Raw genomic sequence first — 25,725 nt, 5'->3', positions numbered from 1 at the left:
AAATTACTTTGCAGAGACATTGTCATGCATAATTATCAGATAGAGCATGAACAGATGTGATGAGGCTCTGGAATTTACATTAATATAACATACTTCACCCGTAGTAGTTTAATTTGTATATCAAATTCAGTGGTTCCTTATTTAGTCATAGATAGTCTATTTGCTCATGTATTTATTCTATATCTACTTAAATTAATCACAACCCTTTTTATATCATAAATTGTACATTATTATGAAAGTGTGTAGTGTTTTATTTGTAATTTCAATCATGTTTTGTCTCTATTATTTAGCATCAAAATCTTGCTGGACTTATGCTTTTGTATAATTTCATAAACCTCTTAGTTTTTGTTATGGTATGTGTGTTTCTTATACTCAGTCTTGGAATCACATGAAGTTGTTAGCTTTATTTTAATAAAATATATGCATAAGAAAGTGCACTTTTTGCTTGTTATTTTGCAGTTGTTTCCACTACTTCGTGTATTGGGAGCAACAGGTCTTTTGGTAGAGTATGAAGATATGTTTCCATACCATGGAGACCTTGAAGTTTTAGCCAAACCAGAAGCCTACAGGTAAACTAGCTGTTGTTTATATTACAAAACTTTACAAACAATCTGTTTGAATCATTCAGACAAGAAAAAATGATGAAAAAGAGAAAATCAATGAGGTCTGAAACTTCAAATTAATGCATGTATTAATTGTAAAATGCTTAAATTATTAATTATTTGCTTGTAAGTGCTAACATAGCCACATTTTTAATGTATCATAGCAATAATGAAATATTATTTGCATTCAATTTTATATTTCTATTTTGTTTCAGTAAAGATGAGATTAAGAGAATTCTGACATTAGCAAAAGAACAGGATTTGATGGTCATTCCTTTAATACAAACATCTGGTCACCTGGAGGTAAGAACAAGGTTTTGACTGAAATATTATACAAGTTAACAAGAGCTGTGTTTGTACAAAAACGTGTTTGATGCAGATTTTACAGTTTGAAATGATAAAATAAAAAAAAGCTTCTCAGGTTAATGAAAACCATAATTTCTGTCAATTGCATATTTAGCCCCTTTTTGGAGCAGGAAAGTTTAATATATTTCTCTGAACATTCCAGGTTTGTTGGTCACCTGGAGGTAAGAACAAGGTTTTGACTGAAATATTATACAAGTTAACAAGAGCTGTGTTTGTACAAAAACGTATTTGATGCAGATTTTACAGTTTGAAATGATAAAATAAAAAAAAAGCTTCTCAGGTTAATAAAAACCATAATTTCTGTCATTTGCATATTTAGCCCCTTTTTGGAGCAGGAAAGTTTAATATATTTCTCTGAACATTCCAGGTTTGTTGGTTTGTCTGAACTTACAAAGAGATGATATTTTTTAATGTAAGCCAGAATTAAATAAAAAACACCTTAGACACTGTGCCATAGCATTTCAGATCATAAAGCAACAACATAAAATATCTAGAACATATTTCAAAAATACTGGAATTGCACCTTCATAAAGCTTTCCATTTTTGTAACAAAATATCATATGAAAATAAACTAAGCCTAAAGACTTGCATTGGTAGCTTTCAAGTGTGAATTTACTCTTGCTAACATCGTTTTAAGTTCTCAAGACATGAACATATTTTCAGTTTGTTTTTTTTTATATATATCTCATAAAATGTATTTTGTCATAATTTGGTTATACATGAATATTGCTACAAGCCAGTAAATGGCAGTTTAACATATGGTAGAATCCTCACTGAGTAAAAAGGATATTTCAGTAGATACCAATGTTACACAAAGTTGAGTCTATAAAATAATTATTCCCATCATGCATAAGTTGTATTAATAGTTCTTCATTAATGTTAGCAGAAGTCTATGAGTCTTAACATGTTTTACTAATTTTTATACTAAGGAATAGCAGGCTTATATGTATTTACAAAATAATTCAATTAAGACATCCATAACAATATTTCAGAATTACATAAATATCCTAATTAAAAAAGAAAAGTTTTCAGTTGACATCCACATTCAACATTTAGAATCTCTATTAGGTCTTAACCAGCCCTTGAAAAGCATGTGGACTTCATGAAGTAACTCTGTTTTATCTTTTCAAAAATTATAGTGTCTTAGTTGATATCTAAGAAACATTTTGATTTAATTAAGTAGTTAAGTTCTATCTGTTTATAAACATTAAATCTGCTACTGTTGATCAACATTTACATATTTTAAGAAACATAAGGTTCTGTGTATTAGCTCATATTTTATGTGTGAGAAAGCTAGGATCTATTTCAGACAACATCTGAGAAACATATTTTCTCTGTTGTTTAAGGGAGTTCTTGTTTGTTGAAAAACCTCAAATTTCTCATAATGTTATCCAACTTCCAAAGATACAATGTATAATGGGCTTTATGAGGTTGCTTTGTTTTCTTTTTTAGAAAACTAAGATCTTTATTTATGTAAGTCAACATCTGAGAAATCTAATCTTTTCTGTGACATAACTCATTTCTTATGTATATAGAAAGCAATCATTTCTTTCAGCTAGAGTACTGATGCAGGTTTAATTGCTTATTTAACTATTAAAGTAATCTCATAGTGGATATGATGCTTTAATTCTTACTATCAAAACTAAGATCATTTTATATTAACCATAAAGAAATGCACAGTTTTATTGCTTAACTAAATGCCCATGCAGTCAGTTCATTGGACCAACACTTTATTGTAGGAGAAATGTTGACAATTCAGAATTTAATACATATATCTAGACCAAAAGTGGTAAGCTTTAGGTAAAATATACAATTGTGTTGTGCTCAAGTGTGATTTGATGGCACCAGTGTGACTCAGACTCTGTCAGTTCCAAATTCATGATGATGTTTGTGTGGAGGAAAAAATCCAGGATGCAGTTTACATGTTGTATTTCCATAACTTCTAGAATGATTAAAGTGCATATTCACAGTTTCTTTTAATATTCCTGTATTTGTATCTCATGTTACTCTCCTCTACATAAACTGTTGCTAAATCAGCAGTAATATGGTAAAATGAATATAATGCCACATTGAATGATATTGTGAAAGGCTGTGGCATGCTCTCTTTGACCCCTATTGTGCATCCATGGTCAACCCTTTTGTGATTTACATTCAAAATTTCATTAAATTACTTTTTGTTTGTCATACCAGTTAGTATTGCATAAAATTGTATCTAATCCATATTTTAATCCTTTATAAGTTTTAAGTTCTTGAAGTTTACAAGGCAATACTTAAAAAAAGTTCAGAATTTTTCTTAGTGTGAGAAATGTGACATATTTTCTCTGGACATCTCCTCTTCTCATTATATTTTGTTTGGTTATAGAAAATCAAATCCTTCTTGCCATACCCACCTGTCACATTCTTTGTTTCAGGATTTGTTAATAGTTCCCTCTTAGTTTATAATTCTATATTATATATAACCAATAAAAAATCAAGGTTTCCATCAGTCAAATGAGGTATTATGTTACATTATTTTCTGAACAGAACATTTTCAATTTTTCTGTTAGTACTAATTTCATTCCCACAGGAAAGCTTAGATAAATTTTTAATGGCTCTTGTTGCATAGTTAAAAAGTCAGAACAATAGTGATAGTTAGCGGAAATTGTATTCTTTTTACATTTTACTGTTCTCTGTTCCTTCATGCATCATTTAATTAACCCTTTCACAATGGATCATGGATCAAAGGTCATGTCATTCCATATTGACTTTCAATATTTTGTTGAACTACTATTTTATGAATTTATGTCAATAAGTTTGGAATCAAATTGGAGATTATAATTCAAACTTTAACATTATGTATGATTTAATTAGTTATTTGAAAAGTAAATATTAAAAAAATACACCTATATAAATTTTAGTGGTATGTTGAATAAAACACTGTTTAAAATTAGATGTTTGTGATATCAAAATACTAAGCCTGTAGTTTTGTACGAATTAGGAACTCAAGTTTCTAATATTATCAAGCTAGAATATAAAATAAGAACCTTGTATCTTTTAATTTTGCTGGAATGTGGCTCATGTACTGAAGTAAACACAGTAACCCCATTCACCTCTTTCTATTTTTGAAAACAGTCCTTTACATACATTTACTTCATGTGAATAACCAGTCAACAGCTTACAATGTCTCCCTAGTGGTGTTTGCAGCCATTTTAATTCACAGAAAGACTAACACATTCTTTCAAACCAAAATTCAGGGAGGAAGGTTGCATTCTTAGTCTGCTTGAAGTTTCATATTCTTTAAAATCTAAATACATTGTATTCACTAAGCTTAATAAATTATAGTGAAATTCTATGGTATCAGTATAGTTATTTATAATTTTTAGTTATTCAACTGTATATGTAAAATGTTAGAGTTTGATATCCTCCACGTGTGAAATTTTAAAAGGCCTAGCAACCTATGTCCAACAACAACCAAATGCAAAGGTCATAGTGAGAAGAGATAATTATTTGCTTTACTTCTTAATTTATTGATCTATATTTTAGGAAAAATAAGTTTAATAATTTATTTCTAAAGAGTAATAATCTATATACATATATGTAACATATAATAATTGAAATGTGACTGTATGTTACAAAATACTAGTCCATTAAAACACAGCTAAGACAGGAAAGACTAAAGGTCAGATTTATATTACTGCATCACATCAGTGCAAGTTATGTAATATTAGGTTAGCATGTCTGGACATACACATCTATAAGCTATTTAGACTAAATACTTGTATTTTCATTTTATAATATGTAGTCATTCTGGCATGAAAAAGCATAATTTATATTAATTTCCTAATATTTTTATGATGGTTACAAGTTTGCACAAGTGACAGACCCCACATATTTAGAGTATAGAAGTATAACATAAAAAATAAAGTCTTCTGAAAACAAATATTTTAAATGTATTTAGGAGGTTTTAGAAATTATGTAAATAATATTTGAAATTTTTGAGATGAAGAATAGTTTTTCTTAATCATAACATGAAATTGTTTTGCACTCAGACTAGTAACAAAATAAACTCTGTTCTCACAAACAAATCTTTAGTAAAAATATTTCATTAAAAATATTTTTTGTGTAAAAGAATGTGCAATCTTTACTAAATGTCTTTCAAATTTTGTGAAGATACACATGCTGTATCAAAAGTTATAGTGCAAATACTTAACATGTGCAAATGTGTAGATGAACTCATGTATATTATACCTAGCTCTTTGAGAAAGGATTAAGTAAATATTATTTAGTGTATTACTACCATTATTATAAAAAGAAGGGTTAAATGTCATTAACAGTCGACAGAAAAAGAAAGAAGACTTGTGCAGGGACTTTATTTTTTGTTTTTCATGTTTATTCTTTATTTATTATTATAGAAGTAACTAAAATGTAAAAATAGAGATTTCTTTAGGTTTGTTAAGGTTAGATTATATAAAATAAATAAATGTTATACATGTAAGCTCATTCTCCAAGTGATCACAACTTGTAATGATATGAATAGTAGTTAGACTTGGTTCAAAAAGCAATAAAACAATGAAATTTAAGTATAAATAGAAGTATAGTCTTACAAGTGTATAGATACTTATGACAAAAATTTAGTTTTGTGTTATAATTTGAAGTAATTGTAGAAATAAAAAAAGGTATTTTACATTTAATTTGATTTTTTTTGGTGATTACAAGGTTGGTCAAATTGACTAGCCTTGTATAGAGTAAGGATAGAGAAAATAACAGATAAAACATAATGTTTTACTGAATAGAAACATTTGAAATATACTTAGGAAGTTTTAAAGATTACACAAATGACATTTTGAGATATTTCAGATGAAGAAAAGTATTTTTCACCTTAACATGAAAAATGCCTTGTGCACAGACTAGGTAAAACAAATACTCGAGCTTTCACAGACAAATCTTTTTTTTTAGTTTATTAAAAATTCTTTACCAAAAATTATGATTTTTTGTATGTAAAAGACTTGTAATGTTTACTGAAAGACTGTCAAGTTTTGTGAAGATATACATACTGTATTAAAACTTAGTAACGACTGTAAGGACTAAAATGAGTACAGAGAGGTCACATGGGCGATCAAGTTGACTGAATACATGTTGAAAGAAATAAAAGGATAAAGTTACTAGTACATGATCAGATATACTTATTCTTTAAACTTTATGTTGATATAGTAATATCCATCTCTTTGAGACAAGGAATATAGAGAAACAACCTTTTTCACTTTTCAGTTTGTTTTGAAACATCAAAAATTTTGTGAAATGCGTGAAGTAGAGAGGTTTCCCAATGCAATGTGTTTGTCTCATTCCAGTAAGTAAATTCTCATTTATAATCATATAAGGTTTCATAACAGAAAAGTATTAGAATTAGCTTTGTAATTAATACATTGTCAACAACCAAACTTAATTGTGTGTTTGATAGAAAGTTTTTGCATTAAGACAGGTAACATAAATAGTATTAGTTTTTTTATTATTATAACATTCAGGTATTTAGTTTTAAACTGTTTTTTTAGTGCAATTAAAATTCTAGTTTTAATGTTGTTTCAACATCTTATTTTTAACGCCTGAACTAAAATTATATTAAATCATACATCTAAGCACTCCTGTTATAGAGGTAATTGGCACAGAGTTTAATAGTTTTTTTTTTCTAATTTTATTATCAAAAATTAACAAAGAAATTTTGATAAAATGCAAATCTGATTTAGTTATATACTGAAATCTTTTCCATTCATAATTTTTAATATTGTCCTGTTTATATCTCATAGGTAAAATGAATAGTAAAGCTTCATATTGTTATGAAATTAAAGCACAAAAGAACAAACCTTTATTGAATTTAATAAATGTTGTACAATCTGTGTGTTATAAGTTGGCATTTAATGTTCTGTGAAATTGGATATAGGTGTATCCTAGTTGTTTGTGTTCAGGATACAGGTTAGAGTGTTGAGCTGTGATGTGCCATTGAATGTGCTCTATATTTTCAAGTGTGAGAGCATTATAACTAAGAAAGTAAGTCCTGTTACTCGAGTAAGAGTAGCCATGTTGTTTTTTGGCAGTTTCTGATAACTGGATGCCTTCTATGAGATTAACCATAGCTCACCTTATGTCTAATTGATGTTCAAAATATGAAATTTTAAAGTTTGTAGTTTAAAAGATCTTTAATATTGTAAATTTGTTATGGTTAGGCAAGAGGAAATGACTATATCTAGTAATTTACGTTTGTGACTGTATGAAACTACAGAAATTAGTAACCATTTAACAATTATATACGTACTTTGAAGTTTTCAGTTGATAAAGGAGGGAACTTATCCTTTTGGAAAAAGTTGTCCCTTTTATTTTTGACAAATAAAATAAATTAACTAGAGAAATTATATGTGCATATCATGCTTTGCTGCCATAATTAACAGCTAATACAACTACCAAAGTTTTTATTACTGATTATTTTTACCTTGTAGTCACTAGGATTGAACCACACCTCCTGATGTGAGATAACAATTTTGCATTATGAATTCTATAGCACCACTTTGGAGTATATATATTCTATCAGTACATTTACACAGGTTTCAGGTTGCAGTACTCTTTGGAAAGATTTCTGGCTCTAATTCTTTGGGTGATTGATTGTCCAATGAACTGATATTTGTTGAGTTTTGCCTTGAGTTTGGGGATCCATATAGTCTGCCAATGTTGGAAAGATGTTATTATGTTGTTATGGTTTTGGAATAATTTTATTTTTGATATTATCATTTGTAAGTATTTGAGTCTAATAACACAAGTTCCAAAAGATATTTACCTCTATTAATACTTATAGCTATTACTTGACCACCAGGGTTTCCATCCTTACTCATCTAAGCATTTGTCTGATTTTTTGTGTTAATCCAGTCTTTTATAACCCACTCAATTGCCCTTGGTTACATAATTTCTGTCTACATTAGTGCACCCTCTATCCTAGATAATTTTATCATTTTTTTCAAGACTTAATACCATGCAGTCTCTAATCCCGTCTCTTAGTTGGGAGAAAGGGCAGTGGATGGTAATTATGTTTTGGAAGTTAATATTTTCCTAAACTTAAAATGAATTTCCAATAATACTTATCTCTGCTGACACATATAGCTAGAATCACACCCTGAAAAGGTGGAAGGGCTCGTGAGCACATTACCCTTACAGAAAACGTCTGCATAGATCAGGAATGTATCAAGATAAGAGTGGTTCTTGAACGAGAGAACTGCACTGCATCCAGGACAGATATGCTCATCACTCAGATCTTAGTTCCTATATTAAGGATGGAATACTACATGAGTAATTATTGTTATAGACTAGCCTTAACCTATGTAGCTGAGGTTCCACAATTTTGGGTTGGAAATAAGGGTTCTTGGTCTCTCTATCCCATGTTGGTGGCTAGGACAATTGGACCACAACATTATATAAATGTATATATATATATAATTTTGATTGGATCACAACCTGAAGCCATAGAGTGATGCATTCCATTGAATCCCTTCTCAATTTATATTGGCATTCTTCACCAGGTCTGTGGATGACAGTCTGATGCTGTTGATGTATGTCTACACATTCTTACAGTGAAGTCATTCTGTCATTGTTTTATGTTTTGTGCACTGGTGTCAGTTTCTGCAGTCCAGGGATCTACTTTTTGGCCTAGAGCCTATATTATATCTTTTCTGTAGATTCATAAGGGTGTTTCTTGTCACCTTTATACATTGAGCCTGTATACACTCCATTATCTGCACAACTGTTTGCTTCTGTCACCATATCATCAGTTGACAAAACAATACACCCAAATTCTTCTTTCGGAAGCTGCCAGGGCTGGCCTTTTTAATCAAAGCTGAAAAATCCATTCTCTTGCTGACTTAAAATACTGTCCATCTAGATGTCTTTTTCATTGTGTTTTAAGCTGGGCTCAGCCAACTCCAGTCGAGCTCCAATCGATATCAGTTAGTACATTATTCATGGAAGTAGGTTCACTATCTCTTGGTTATTCTGAACATGGAGAGGTCCCATCCTGGGTTTTTGGTTGAGCACAGTGTTCCACATTCTCTCCATAATTCCAAGTGGAATGCTCCTTGTCAACTCAGTTGGAGAGTGAGGATGAATGTTTATAATTCCAGACCAGATGAGTTATCTTCCTTTGGTTGAGTAAGGCATACACAATCCACAAAGTTTGTCCATTTGGTGTTGCTACTTTGTTGTTGTAATTCCAGTGGTTTGAAATATATTACTCTATGGCTACAGATTGGGATCCAAACAAAAGTATAAATATATATAATGTTCTCCAATTGCCATAGCCATTGACATGGGATAGAGGGACCAAGACCCCTTATTTCCAAGCCAAAGTTGTGGAACCTCTGTTAGATAGGTTGAGGCTGGTCTGTAATGATGATTATTCATGTACTTTTCCATTTTTAATATAGGAACTAAGATCTGGGTGATGAGCATACCTGTTCTCTTACTCAAGAACTACTCTTATCTTGATATGTTTCTGTCCTATGCAGATGTTTTTTGTAAGGATAATGTTCTCACTGACCCTTCTACCTTTTTAGTGTGTGATTCTAGCTATACGTGCCAGCAGAGGTAAGTATAATTGGAAATACATTTTCAGTTTAGGAAAATATTAACTTCCAAAACATATTTACCATCCACTTACACTCTTCTGCCCTTCCTCCTGACTAAGAGATATGGTTAGAGACTGCATGGTGTTAGTTTTGAAAAAGTTATTTTGATAAAATTATTAAGATGAGGTGCTTATATACAGTGCTACGACAGAGGATGCATTGATATAGATAGAGAGTATATAACCAAGGGCAGTTGAGTGGGCTATAAAAGACTGGAAAAATTGAGAAAAAATTGGATCAATGCTTAGTTAGGTAAAGATGGAAACTCTGGTACTTGAGTGACAGATGTAAGTTGCAGTAGAAGTAAGTATTATAGGAAATATTTTTCAATTTAGAAAAAGGTTAACTTTTGTTAGATTGGTCAATGCTCATAGTCCAGCTCAGGCTAGAAATTAGGCTTAATTATTTCCTTTCTCCTATATCACCTATAATAGGGGCTTTTGTTATTTTAGGAATACCTCTCATTCATCTTGCTGGCATATCATTCATTGAAGTGTATTATTTGTTTTTCATAAATCACATTTCATACATAGTTATTGTTAGTTCACACATTTCATTTTATAAATTACCATTATTTAATTTTTAATTGTTATGCATGTTGTTAGGTTAAGATTTTTATTAGAGATTAGTGATATTTTTTGTGCACTCTTCAATTAGGCTTAACATGTGTCTGTTATTTTCAGTTTAACTGTGGTTATACTTCTGGATTATTCATTAGTTTGATTAACACTCTTGTTCTTCAACACATAACATGTATTACATATGTTTCTTTCACTACCAAATCTCTTACCATCAGTTTTGTTCAATTTATATTTTATTCTTCTTACCCTTAATTATGTTTGTGTGGGCCCTTGGGGACTGGGATCCACCATATCTGCTCCTAATATTACTCGTCTACATCCTATAACTGACGTACCTCTTTAATATCGCTCAGATTTTGTCATTTTTTCTTCAAATTATCATGGATTGTATTCCAGGCCTTCACTAAATCTGCTTGTCTTATCTCAGTTTTTTATTTGTTTTAGACACATTTCACACAGTATTCCCCTTCTCCTGACATTACTTCATTGTTCTTAAGGTTGTTTTTTTCTCATTGAATCCATTTCCCATTATTTTCTTCCTTTACTAGACTGCTTTGTATATGATTTTCTTTTCCCTTCCTCCCTGGCCCATTGGAAGTGGATTATCATTTTGTTTTATGCCTTGTATTCTTCTTCCCATCATCTGTATCTGGTGTCTTCAGTGCAGTCATGTACCTTTCCCTTTCCCTGTATATAAAATTTGTTGTCTGTTGGAGGTACTTCATTTGTTAAGTTTTGTGACTACACCTCTTTCCCATTCTTTACTTTGGGTAGCTGTTTCATCCTTGAATGGGTATGGTCATCCACCTGTTGCCACCCTTCACTCTTTTGTAAGACTGGGGCTGGGTAAACTATATTTATTTTTATTTTTCAGGTTCATTTCTTTCTTTTTCTTTCCTTCATGGATCCCACACTATAAGGTCAAGATGACTTAACAGTTATAATTCTGTGACTACACACACACGAACATGCATGCACATTGTTGAGATGTGGCTTGTAGGTTTATCCTGGAAATATATTTGCTTCATTAATATGCCAGTTCTGGACTGTATACACCCATGGACTTTATGGGTAAAGCAGAAGAGGATAGCTATCCATCTCTGCCAGGACTAGTATTACATAAATCAGTGTGTCTGCTTTTTAAAATATGGTTTTGTGATCATCCATTCTACTGTCTTAGGTGTTGTCATTCCTCTGGACTCTCCCTCATTCTTTCTCCCCTATTTTCTTCTAGTGGAGTTTGAGACTCCTTAACATTTCCCAGCTCCAAGCTGCTGGGGTTGTAGACTGTGGAGGCATCCTCCTGAATGTGTTAATGAAAAGCAAGTTATATAGTATACATAAAATATACTATGCACAAAAATGATGATAAAAATATTCAGTTGAGAGTATGATAGTGGTAGTGTTCTACTGATGTAGATGATGAGATGTCCTTCACTATGTGACATTGGAGTGAACTGTTAAAATTGCAGTTCTTCCCTTCAGTTAGGATCCCTCATCTTACTTCCACAAGGATGTTAGTTCCCATTTACTGGGTTTTGGATATAGAGTTGAACCAGTCAACATAATTCTTCACATGTGTATTACAGATGTCTATTCCCTCACTCATTTTATACCCTTATTACTCCATCTGTGGTGTGTGTCATCATGGAGGTACTTGCAGATTACAACAATTCTTTCTGTTCTGCTACCCCTTGATGTTCTCATTATTCCAAGAATGTTACTGCACTTCTCGTGGTTCCTGTCATTTTGATTTGAGTGAGGTGGTTTACATTACACAGACATCTTTTTGATCCAGATGTTGGGTTTGCAGATTGATCAATCGATTTCTCACATTGCTATCTTGTTCATAGGTTAGGGGGTATGAGATTCCCTCTGGTCTCATGAACTGGTATAATCCCCTTTCCTACCTCCACATGAATGTAAGTTCCTGGTGGTCTGGGTTTAGGATAGTAATTGACTTACCAATGGTGTGATCCTCATCCTACTCTTGCATGGATGTTGGTTCTTGGCAGCCTGGGTTTTGGGTGTAGTTGACATGCTGTGTATGGTTCATTATACCCTAGCCACTATACACCTGGAGACACATACTTTTACTTTAGTCCACATTTTTGTACTATGGGAATGATATTTATATACAGTGTGGTTCATATCACTATCCAACTGTAGTTCCCTCCCTACTGGATGTGCTACTTCTGATTTCTTCCTATATCTGCACCACCTTTTTTCACACTGGGGAAAGAATGTAACTAGTACAAAAGTGGTGCAGTCTCTCATACTTGATTTTTAACTCCATAGGTTCTTGGAAGCTTTCAAAGAATGGTTCTTTCTTTCTTCTGCATCGAGTCATCTACCGGTTTAATGTGAGGTAACTATTTATGTGAGAAGAGGTAACGTACCGTATCGGATGTTATAATTTTCCTATATTGAACATAGATAAAATCATGAGGTAATTAGTGAATGACACATTAAGTGAATTTTTGCTGTTTATCCCTTGATATTTTTATTAATATTGAAGGGTAATTTTGGAATTAGGTTGGTTTGTTTTTTTCTGGTTCTTTTTCCTGATTCTATTATTTGAAATAATATAGCTCTCTATGATATAATGTTCACTAACATTAGCTTCAAATCCTGACTAGGCATGTGTTTATTAACTGTGTTTTGGTAAGTGTTGAATTTATTTCTAAGTATTGTTATTATTGAATAGATTGCCTTTATTTTTGTTGTTGTTGTTACTGAACCTTGAATGTATGGGCATGTTTATTTTAGATCATTGCACTGTCACCACATACAATCTTTATCTGTGCTTTCATAATAATTACAGTAGATTAGCAGTAAAAACATAGGGTAAAACTAATTGTTAATTAATGACTGTTAACAGAAAAAAACAAAACTAATGTATAACAAAAATGTAGGTTATTGTACAGAGTTTTAAATAAAACAAAAATTGATATCCAATTTCAACTACTGTACTAGGGAGGTCTTCATATATGTTTACTTGACATAAGATGTGTTATATTAAATAATGTACAAAGTTTCTAGTGTTTTAATATTAATATGCTTCTTATAAATGATGGATCATGATCATAAAACTTTTTGTATTTTCTTAGATGCATCAAATCTTATTCTACAAATACTAAATCAAGTCCTTGAACTTCATCCTGACATACAGTGGCTTCATCTGGGAGCAGATGAGGTGAGATAAAACCGCTTATTTTGGATGTTTTATATACACATTACTGGACATCATTGTCATCTACATATATTTGTTATTGTTTTAGAAATAAGTAATTTTTTTCAAAAATAAGATGATGTAGGGATGGCAACATTATAAATTACAGAAATAGGGATGAATACACAAAACATACAAGAATTTTTACATAAGTAGCCAAAGCTTTCCAAGAATGACTTTTACTTATGACTATATGATGACTTCCTTTCATTTGTATAAATTCAGGTTTGAGTAACATTTAAATTGTGTAATGCTATCAAAGTCTTGCAATGGCTAATTTCCTTAAGCATGAAACATCGACTCAATGGCTAATTATGTAGGAAATTTTGTACAGTTTTGTGTATTCATCAATATCATGTTTCTGTATTTCTTGACATTGCTATTCTCACATCATTTATATATTTTCAAAATTGTTTATTACCTATTTCTTCTCATTTTGTTAAAACAATACCAATGAATATTTTATGAAGGTAGCAATTTTAGCTCAGTGTGATGAGTTGTCTTGATGAACATTACATGTTGAAGTTAGTGAAACTTTATATTGTTTCTGCATTCCTCAAGTGAAAATGCAACATTTTGGTGTGTAGATCATCTCAACAACTTTAAGTAATGGTAAGCTAGCCCTTCCTTCTGATGTCGGAATCAGAATAATCAGCAAATCATTTAGATGTTACGCTACTTGTTGTTTTTTTACCTTAACAATGATTTTTGACCAAAATGAAAGTTGTAATACTTTTAGAAAACCTTGAAAACCCAAGTTAGGTGTTTATAAAAGCCTTTTTAGGTTCTTATAATAAACTATGATGAGCAATACATAATATGCATTGACCATTTTTTTTTCCTGGCCTATCCCTACATACTAAGCACTACAGTGCTTAGTGATATGTAGTATTCTTTAAAATTATACCTGTAGTAAAAGTGAATCATTCTGGATCATGGTTATTATATTTTGAAAGAAAATAATGTAAAAAGTAAATAGACAAAATAAACTATTAAAGAAAACAACTATAAATCATTTATATTTAAAAAAATTATATATGTTAATTGCAGCATGTCTTGGGTGCCAGTCTATTCTTGTGTATTGTTGTAATAGTGGTAAGAAGTTTTGGATGCCATTGTGTTTGTTGTGCTGGGATAATAGTGGTAGGAAGTTTTGGATACTAGTATGTTTGTGTGTGATGAGGTGATAGTGGTAGGAAGTTTTGGGTGCCAGTTTGTTGTATATGTGTGCTGTGATGATAATAGGAAGTCTTAAGTGCCAGTGTGTTTGCATGTGATGGGGTGATAGTGGTAGGAAGTCTCAAGTGATGTGTTCATACACTCTGTAAGGATAGTGGTAGGATGTTTCAGGTGTCAATGTCTTTGGATCAATTACAATGATAATGGTATAAAGTATGGTATGCCATCATATTTAGGTTTTACTCATTACATGTGGAAGTTATATTAGTTTTAATAGCTACATTTATTGATGATGTATGTTTCATTTCAGATGCATAACTTTTTCAGTAGCATACTTTAGCATGTCATAATTCTCTGAGCTGAAAAAGCCATTCTAATGTTGTGTTCATAATTCTGTTAAAATATTATTTTACTATACCACATAAGTATGTTTTTATTCTAAAACTATGTGTAATAATTCTTGCTATGCAGATGTTTGGAAGTATTTCTTGAAGTATGTTTTTTTCTGATTTATGTGTTTTGTTTTCCTTTTAGGACATTTACCTGCTGCATGCCTCTGTGTTTCATAAAAGTTGAGCTTCTTTAAATGTTTTGTAGTTTATTGAAAATTTGAGTAAATGTCCTAACCTTAAGCTCCTATAAAAAAGCCCTCATGTGAGACTGATGAATGATAACAGGCATTTTAAACAAGAGCTTTTTCATTAGGTTTGGCACCTTGCTGAATGTCTCAGGTGTGAGGAAAAGATGAAAGAGATGGCATGGACAAAAGGTTACCTCTTTTTAAACCACATGGTGACTGTGGTACAAAATCTTCAGAAACACCACCCTAATGTTAGATTAATAATGTGGGATGATATGATGCGCAATTTAGAAGAAAAAGTTATTCGAGGTATGTTTTGTTCTGTTATTTAATATTAATCTAAAACACAGTTGGTACAGGATGTGCAGTTTTGTCTGTTAATAAATATATAAGTGCACAGTGACTTTCCGAACACCCTGTATAATGTTTCAGTTGTTTAATTTACTATTTGCAATTGTGTGAAGTGTAGTCTTTGACACTTGCTAAACATATTGGGATATTTGCAAACTTTAAGCAATAAAATTGTATTGTGTGTACAGTTTCAGTCTGTAATAAACCAATTTAGAAACTCAACTTCAATAACACTGATAGAGTAATGAGAATTTAGTGTACTTTAAAGATACACATAGTTGTATTCTCGCTTGTTTTATATTCTTCAATCATGAAGCATTTTAAACTTGAAACAAAGTCACAAATTTTTTTGTGGTTTACTAACAAGATGTTATAAATTTTCTAATTGACATAAACTTTAATTAATAATACAGAGACAAACTCAGAAATGTTTGTAACTTTTCTGGTGACTTACATCATATCTAAGATCAACATGTAAATATTTCTAAATGTATTATCTTCAAATATTTTGCATATTAGCACTTTTTGCCCCTATTGATGAAAGAACCACTCTTTAAGAATGTTTTTTGTGTTGTTTCTAAATTTATGTTACATATTCTAGAGTAACATTTATTAAAACAGTTTTGATTGCTGTATATGTACAAAAAATTAACAACATTGTTTCTCATAAACAGAGATTTAATGAATGTATTCTAGTATTGTCTTGACCTTAATTATTAATTAGGTATATTGTACTACATTTTGCAAAAATATGAGTGTATGTATGCATAAATTGTTATGAAAAAGAAATACAGTAATAAAATGACCATATCTCATGTTTTTCTTTTGTTATATAAGTGCTGTTGATGCATTTTGTATATGTTGTATATCATATACAACAAGTTTAGCATGTTTTTATTTGGAAGAAATAAATTGTGTAAAAGCAAACAGAGATGTGTCTGAATAACTAGTTTGTTTGAATTTTTTTCAGTTGAAGATGATACTTTTATAGTTTTCATGAAATACAAAAATAAGTGATTTTTTATTTCTTTTTAATGAGGCATATTATTGACATATACTACCAGATAGCAGTACAGAAAAACCCTCTTCTAATCTACTTTTGATTTTTGTGGTCTCATTTATAATGTGAATGGACAATATACTTCTAGCAACATGACAAAATGTATTGTTTTATTGTAATTATGAATATATGTATCTCTGATAGGTAATGGGTATATGTGGTATAGTACAACATACTAGCCTTCTCTACAGCTGTGGAACAAGATCAGCTTATAGAATAGTATGAGTGGGTCTTAAATGTTTTTTTAAAATATATAAAACTCCAGTAATAATGCTTTTATTAGTAACTAATCTCTTTGAAACTAATATAGGGAGATTCAGTGAATATATTTAAAAAGTAATGCCTGTAAGCAGAAGTATAGAGGAAAATATAGATAAGTATGACTAGAAAATGTTTCAATATTCATGGATAAGGACTGCTGAAATATGTAAAATTATTCTTTTAAAAAACACACACACACACACACACACACAAGTTGTTCAGAAAGTCACTGTGCACTTATATATTTATTAACAGACATGTTTCAATATAGAATACAGGAGGTAAATATGAATGACAATTATAAACAATGTTGAAAGTGATCCCTGTTGGCATCAATACAGGCCTGTATCCTTCTTATTTTGTTTCTAAATATCGCTATCAGTTGCTGGCTTGAAATAAACTGAATGAATGCTGTTATAGCTGCTTTCATGTCATCCAGCGTGCATGGACAATCTCGATACACTGCAGATATTGCTGCTCCCCATAGATAAAAGTCTGGTGGATTAAGATCTGGTGAGCGTGGGGGCCACACGTCTTTGGATATAATGCGGTCTCCAAAACATTCCTTTAATAACTGCACAGATCTGTGAGATGTGTGGGCAGTAGTACCATCCTATTGAAACCATGAGTAATTGTTTTCATCACTTGTCATCTGACCAATGAAGGTGTGAAGAATCTCTGAACAATAGCACTCGCTATTTATTGTGCTCATAAAGAAAATAGGGCCAACAATTTGGTATCTGGAAATCGCAACCCACACACCAACCTTGAAATCATGTACGGGTGTTTCGTGCAAACTGTGAGGATTATCGAAATTAATGTAACCAAAGAGATGGAACCATGCTTCATCGGTGAAAAAGGTCACATCCAACAAATTAGCTGTATTCTCTTCGATAAATCGGTTACACCATCTGCAATAGCATATTCATTTTTCATTATCAGTTGCTTCCTGTTCTTGTACCTCCATTATTTTGTATGGGAAGAGCTTTAATTTCTTTCTGATTGCCTTATGAGTAGTTCCAAGACCAATATTATGCTGCTGAGCTAACTTTCATAATTATTTTGATGGACTCTGCATCACACTGTCAGAAATATTCAACAGTTTCTCCTTCGATAGCTTTGCTGGCCTTCCACAGCGTTTGGCATCATCATTGATTCTGTTTCCCGAAATTTATCAACAAGGTTACGAACTGCATTGCGATGTGGAACAGGTGTATCTGGGAATTTTTCAGCAAATCGCTGTCACACCAGATCTGTGTATCTACCACCTTCTTGGAATATGTGTTCAACAAGCCATACATGTTCTTCAGTTGTTAAAACCATATTGGGATCAAAATCTGAAATATAATAACATATGATTACAAAACTGCACAGTGACTTTCTGAACACTCTGTATTTGCCTACACAGAAATTCCATAATTGTATCATAGTTGATGGAAAACATTTCATTTTGATTATTTACCACAATGCAAGTATTTCAAATAGATTTTAATTTGAACAGATTTAAAATACAGCTTTAACACATGCTATTGAAATAAAATCTAATATCAAACTAGATTGTACTTAGATACTGATGGTTTTTCTATATTGTTCTTGTGCAACAGTAGTTCCAAGGTACCTCATTGCAGACATAATAAGATTTTCTGAAACCTTGCACTGTAATAGCTGTAATAGTTGAGATAAATTGCTCACTGAATGCTAAATGAAATGTACAGAATTGGGATTTTTCTTTTCAATAACTTTTGAAATAAAGTTTTGTACCATTTTGTATGACAATTGCCCATTCATTTGGACGTATCATTGCTTTATTTTTAAAATAAAGTTGAGAAATTTGTTACTTTTCTTCTCATAAGATAAGTTTCATATATCATTTTATTGTTATTTTCTCTTCCATCTGTCCACAGAGTCAGAAATTGCAAAATTTGTGGAACCCATGGTGTGGCATTATCTTCCACCAGATGAGTTTCGTCTTGGAAAATGTTTGTATTTATATTTTCATATGAAGATTTTGATGTAATTGTTCAATAAGATATTATCATGCCCATAAATGTTTTATGTGTACTTCCTCTCACATAACAGTTTTTCTCAGTCTGCTGTTGCCCTCTAATTCATTGCACAGAAATTTTCTCACACTAGATTTTATACCTCGTAAGTTTGAGCTGCTCATTTAGCATGCAGCAACCTTCCACCAAGAGGAGAAGCATGACTCATCCTTCTAGAGTAGCTGACTTCCTCTAACCATGCATACCTCACTTTCTCAGTTTCATGTGTTTCTCACTTGCCTTTTTTTGGTTTTCAGTTCATTGCGTTATTTGTATTTCATTACAACCAAACTGATTTTAAGTTTGCTTGGATAATTATTACATTTTCAAGTATCTGGATTTTTTTTTTTTCCTGCAACTGCCTTGGGATGATTTTATCTGCCAAGAAGATTAAAGTCTTGGCTTGTTGGCAGTTAGCTTTGTATGTAGGGCCTTCTTTTTCCTCATGTGGGTTAGCACTACTTCCAGCTGATGAACATATGCTGGATGAGGATAACTTGGACAGCATATCCCCTGCTCCTTCATTTCTTGTGCCTCCAGTTCAGGCAACTTTCAATGATTTTCACCATTCTATTCCTTTCCTCCAATTCACTGTACAGATTTGTCACATTTTTAATGTTTTTACTGGAGATAATATTTTAGGCCTATGGTTTTGGAAACATCTCTTGGCTTGCCTTATTTCCAGTGTTTTGAACTTTGTTGTGATTGCTTATTGTGTCCATACAAATTCTGTCTCATGGTGTGGTTCTCAAATCTTGATGTTTCCCAGTGGTTGTACATCACACATAAAGGTTTTTGTCACTTATCTGAATAACAAATTGTTGACTTCTGTTCTGCAGTTCCACATTTATTATTACATCTTCTCCCCAAAGTTATCTTAATTATCCACACAACTCCATGTCTGGTTTTCTTGGTGTCTCTGCTTTGGCCAGCTTAGGCTTTGTTCCCTCTCCAAATGTTATCTCCTTTGTTTCCATCTTATTGTATCTTGTTTCATCAGGCTTGCCATATCATCATGTTTCTAGCTGCTGTTTTTGTCGTTCTTTGAAGGAGATTGTCCAGGCAGAAATGTTGACTACTACCCATACTTTTGTCTCCTATTACCTGCACCATCTGGTTGTATTCTTCACTGATGAATATTATTTACCTTCTCTGGTAATGCAAAGGTTTGACTCTAATTTGGATGTCTTTTTATATTTTGTTTTATTCCAGATACCTTCTTTTTCTTTGATAACTACTTGGATCCTGCTAGGTGGCATGCATTGCATGGTCTTCTATGCTTTCCTCTAAACATGTATCAGGTACCTTTATGATTATAATGCACAATGTTGAGATGGGGTGTTCCACAAGATCACTAGCAGCTTACCTAGTGGTATATATGTATATATATTTCTCTATACATAATATTATGTTAAGTATTTGGTGGACTATTATTCATGGATTTTCATGAGTAAAGTGGAATGAGATTGCTATCTATCCCTGACTCTCCTTCAACTGGATATATATTAGGAGTGGTCTGCTTTTCAAAATAGGGTTTTGTATTTCCTCAGTTGTGACATTTCTGTGAGTTTTGGAGTCCTTAACACTCCTCATTTCCTAACTACTGGGGGTGGTAAACCATGGAGGCTTCCTCATGAGTGTTAACTACATGTTATAACATTACATATCATTACACTCAGTTGAGAAATGCTGAAAGCTGGAAACCCCTACTCCTGGAGTTTTTTTTTCCCCAAAAGTGCTGATGTAGATGCAAGTTGGATCAGCCAATGCTGGATCCTTCTTGTAATATTGGGTTAAGATAGATAGTACCCTGCTCCTATTGTAATTCTCGTTTCTCTCTGAGCTTGGGAGACTTTCTCTGCCTCATAACATGATGCCTTTTTCTTATAGTTGAGCAGAAGCTCTACATACTCCTTGTAATACCAGGTGCAAGTTTCTTCCCTGCTCATATGATTGAATTCATTCTTTTCCTGCTCATAATACCTGATTCAGGATGACTCCCTGTTCGTATGGTTGGGATGAGGCTAGGTTGTTTGGAGGTTCCCCTTTGGTTACTTTCTCATTATAATTCCATTTACTTGCAATATGACATTCTGGGGCTTACGTTAGTATAATATATGTATTATTCGCAGTCTGATTGCCCTGGCCACAATACTACTTTCGTTATTTTGGGCAATGTTCCACCTCATAATACCAAGAATGGAAACTCTGTTGTTTGGTTGGGGTCAGATATATGTTGTTGTTCTCTTTTTTAATGGCTTTTCTTTTAATATTCTTGGCCTAAATGCTGTTCATTTCCTGGTACTTCTCTTTTTTTGAGGGCAAAAGGCATACCTGTTCAATATGTGGTGCAGTTTCTCACAGGTGTGTTCCCCTCTATTACAAATTATCCATGTTTAATTCTCTGTGGATGCATTTTGCATGGGGTCTCTTGTTTTATGTATTACACCAGTCCTGCCACCTATTCAATGTGGGATTTCAGCTGTTATGTGAGAGGAAGCATGTGTCATATCAAAATACAGTTTACTTTACATTGATAATATATAAATAAATATTGGATAGATCCTTACTTTTTTTCACATACCTTTCACTCTTTTCCTCAGTTTTTGTGTTATTTTTCTCGTTTGCTCAGTTTTGAAAGTGAAATACATGCAAAATAAAAACAAAGGGAGCCAGCTTGTCTAAGAGGTTGTGTCATGCTCCTGTTGGTTAAGGGTTGTTGCATGCTAAATGAGCTGTTTGAACTTATGGGATATAAAGGCTAGTGCATCAAATGAGATAAATTCCATTCCAATGGGTTTATTGGGCAATAGAAGGTAGAAAAAAAACCTGTTATGTGAGTGGAGGTAAGTATCTATCAGAGATCTATTTTCAGTATAAGAAAATGATAAAGTCTATTTCTTGTTCTTGGTACACTTTAGATTAAGTATATACTTGATTTAACGTTTGGTTGACCTATGCATATAATTTATATACTTGTCTATATGAATGATCCCATGCAACATAATATAATTTTCCTTTTCATTTGTTTCCAAATATTATTGTGTGATGGTATTTGGCAGTATTTTCAGTATGAGTGATGGAAATGAGTAGACTTTTCTTCCAAGCTATTTTAAAGAAAATAAAGACTTTAGAGGCACTGATTAAAAAAAAATATTAATTTCATTGTAAGCATGCAATGAAGTTTCTCAACAATGATAAAAAAAAGTTAAGACAACATTTACAGAACAAATAAATGATGCTTGAAATTTTAATGTACAATTTATAAATCAACATTTAAAGCCAACTATAAATGTTCATGATAACTAAAACCAAATATATCTTATTACGGGTTTTTGTTGTTTTTGAAGACAACAAAATATGGCAGCATTTACTCATGAAATTGAAATAAATGCTTTTTACCAAATTACAGCTTTCTGGGAGAAGTATGCCTCCATCTTTCCTAACATATGGATTGCTAGTGCTTTTAAAGGGGCAACAGACATGACACAGATGCTAACACCACCTAGCTATCATCTGTTAAACCATCAAGCATGGCTGCAGTTGCTGACAACAGAACTTTTTACAGCTTTTAAGTGTATTCGAGGTATTGCTCTGACTGGCTGGCAAAGGTTAGTATTTAGAAACTCTTGATATAAAGCTTTATTTACAGAAACGACAAGTAATTGTTTTTACAGACTTATTTTTTATTTTATTTGGTAAAAATACTTTCATTGGATTTATTTATCATCACAGCTAAATGTATTTGAATGATAGCACAAAACTGGTACATGTAATAGCAGCAAAGATGCTACACTGTGAAGTAATAAAAAAGAGCAAATTCATACACAATTTCTAAATGGGGAAAAAATTGAAACAAATACAATTTTTATACTTGAAAACTGGTTAATGCAACGTTTTGGTTTTTAATTGGGAGATTATATAATTTTTCTTTTGTTTATATTATATTCTCTATTAGTGGTTTTAACGTATGAAAAATAGAAATTGATTATTTTGGGTCATGTATTCAAACACAAAGAAGGAAATTTTTTATTGTTCTTTTAATCTTGTAGATGTTTGTTCACAGATTAATCCAAGATAAGGATTAGTAGTCTTTAAAATTTTGTTTGATTGCCTTTATTGCATTGTTAATGAAGTATTATTTATGATACTGCAGCACATGCTGGTTTTGCTTCATTTTTCGGTTGTATTGAGCTGATCATGCCAGACAAACTTAGCAAAACATAATATTCTTTAACTCTTTCAATACAGGGTCGACCTACAACATGACCTCTTTGCACTCATTTAAAGTTATTGTAGATTTAACATTTTTAAATTTCAATGTAATATGTGTATATTCACAAAATTTGGCAGTATTTGATTTAATATTATAAGTCTTTAACATGCAAAAAATAATCTTATTCAGAGAAGTTATTTAAAAAATAAAATAGATTTGTCCATAAGTATATTGAGTATTTGTTTTTAATAGTCTGTGTCCAAGGTAATTTTTGTATTAAAATTAAAAATACTTTTATCTCAAACTTCCTTTGTGTAATCCTTAATACCTCCTAAATATATCTCAAATGTCTTTTTCCAGAAAAGCTTGATAGTTTATATGTTATTTTTTCTAACTGAACTCAATATGCAAATGATAAATGTGACTGGCCGCATAACCACAAAAAAAAATAAAAAAAAATCGAAATTAATCTAAATAACCTTTTTATCTTTCGATAATGACTTCATATTGTAATGTGAAACTACATTCATTTATCCTAATTATCTCTAAGTTTGTAACAGTCTACATGTATTTATAATATTTTATTGCCCTTTGAACTGTGGCTAACTACTGTTTGATTGCTTATAAGTTGTAAACCACTCTGGGATGCAGCTTGCATTGCGCTGTAGAATTACGTTACCCATGTGCTACTACAACTAATATTTTATTATTTGTTACTTAATCCTATCTTAAATAACTTAAAATATCCTTACTTTTACATTTTAGTTGTTTTATTTTACTTATACATGAAAAATTAACAAGAAATAGAATATTTATTACTTCCTCTTGGATATTGACGAGAGTTAACCCTAATTTTTGTATACTGCTCATAGTATTATTGTTAATAATTATTATTTAATTAAATAATGCTCAAAACAATGAAGACTAATAACATGCACAAAGTAGACATATTTTCTCACTTCTCAAAAATTTTCTGACTTTCTAATTCTGTGACAAGTCATTACAAATTCATCCAAGGTAGCTGTTAACCTTCTTACGGGAGAGCTATTCATACTCTGAGTGAAATTCAAATTTAAACATTCATAACATAACGCTACACAACATGTCATTTGATAGATGAAAACCTTGTGTTTCTATAAGTTATAGGTAATATATAATTAAATGTATAGTGAACTATTAACAAATTATGAAGGAAAGGATGTGACAGATAGGTTTGGCAGGAGGGTCCGATTTTCTGTTCAATAGCTTCATTGCCAAACAAAGTTGAAGACTAAGAATTATGGTTTATTCAAGGAATGATGGTTTTGTAGAGAGTAATTTATGTTTCATTTCGTACTTTTTCATGGAGTGATGGATAAAATAAAGATGATGACATGCTAAGAGAAAATGTGTCACAGTAGTGGAAATTCAGGATGTTTTAAAACATTGCCTTGAAGAACTAACAATTTAAAGCTATTGAAATATGGATTATTAGGAAAGATTTTATGGTATTCTAAATAGAATAACATAAATAAAAAGTAGTTTAGTAAAATGTTGAATATAAAACTTTGTGTCACATGCAGTAAACAATACCAGGGTTGATACGGTCACAAATAAGTTTTTAAAAAAAGTACTTGTTTTATCCATGAATAAAAATTTCATTTCCATATTACAAGTTATTCTCGAATTAAAGTGTTGTGCTGAAGAAATAATGAGCTAGATACAAAGTAGCAGTTTAAATTTTTAATTATGTCAACTTAAAAATTGGCAGAAGTATTAATGGGATATTCATTTATTATCTTTGTGAGAATTCATCTTGTTAGATATTGTAGCTTCAGAATTTGGGAACATCTGAATTTGAATACAGATATATCATTAGATTATGTTGAAGATTTATAATAATTGTTTGTTTGTTTTTAAATTTCACATAAAGCTACATGAGAACTATCTGCATTAGCTGTCCTTAATTTAGCAGTGTAAGACTAGAGGGAAGGCAGCTAGTTATCACCACCCACTGCCAACTCTTGGGCTACTCTTTTACTAAGGAATAGTGGGATTAGCCATAACATTATAATGCTCCCGTGGTTGAAAGGGTGAGCACATTTGGTGCGATGGGGATTTGAGCCTGCGACCCTTAGATTACCATTTATAAGAACTTAAAAATATTATTTTTTAGGTGATAGAAAACATTATACTGAAACAAAAATAAGCTTTTAATTTTTTAAGAAACAACAGGTTTCCTGCTGTTCCATATTTTATTGTCTTATTAGCTATATGTCACTAGTCAAATTATATATAAATAAAAATTCTAATCAAAATTGCATTTAAATGCTGTGATGTTCCAGGTTTGACCACTTTACAGTATTATGTGAGCTGCTTCCAGTAGCTCTACCAACTTTGGCCTTGTGTCTACAGACAATTATTCATGGTAAGTCAAATGTAGAGTATTATTTTCTTTACTTTTTTTTTTTTTTGGCAAACCAATAACATAGAATTTTATTGATTTAAAGCTGCAGCTTATGGTAAATCCATGAGTTAATATTCTTTATCTTTGAACTTCCTCGTAGCAACTTAAACAATATGGAATATTCTGTGTATGTGCAGTTTTCCTAGTATCTTTTTACTGGCTGATTCGTG

The 25,725-nt window shown here is 31.6% G+C and overlaps 1 protein-coding gene across 3 annotated transcripts in view; it reads left to right on the top strand.

Annotated features, from left to right (window-relative positions):
• Window positions 1–25,725, top strand: part of LOC143236059 (hexosaminidase D-like) — a 49,598-nt gene that overhangs the window by 19,721 nt on the left and 4,152 nt on the right. For all 3 annotated transcript variants that reach the window (XR_013019436.1, XM_076474315.1, XM_076474316.1), the window contains 8 exons: window positions 460–569; window positions 818–905; window positions 6,216–6,294; window positions 13,299–13,384; window positions 15,305–15,488; window positions 18,756–18,830; window positions 22,306–22,504; window positions 25,434–25,516. Coding sequence is in view for 2 of the 3 variants with exons in the window: in XM_076474315.1 (XP_076330430.1) it covers window positions 460–569; window positions 818–905; window positions 6,216–6,294; window positions 13,299–13,384; window positions 15,305–15,488; window positions 18,756–18,830; window positions 22,306–22,504; window positions 25,434–25,516 (904 nt within the window). In the remaining variant the exon portion in view is untranslated. The remainder of the gene's footprint in view (window positions 1–459; window positions 570–817; window positions 906–6,215; window positions 6,295–13,298; window positions 13,385–15,304; window positions 15,489–18,755; window positions 18,831–22,305; window positions 22,505–25,433; window positions 25,517–25,725) is intronic.

Source organism: Tachypleus tridentatus, chromosome 13 (genome assembly GCF_004210375.1).
Source record: "Tachypleus tridentatus isolate NWPU-2018 chromosome 13, ASM421037v1, whole genome shotgun sequence".
NCBI lineage: Eukaryota > Metazoa > Arthropoda > Merostomata > Xiphosura > Limulidae > Tachypleus > Tachypleus tridentatus.
This window is presented reverse-complemented; position numbering and strand designations above follow the sequence as displayed.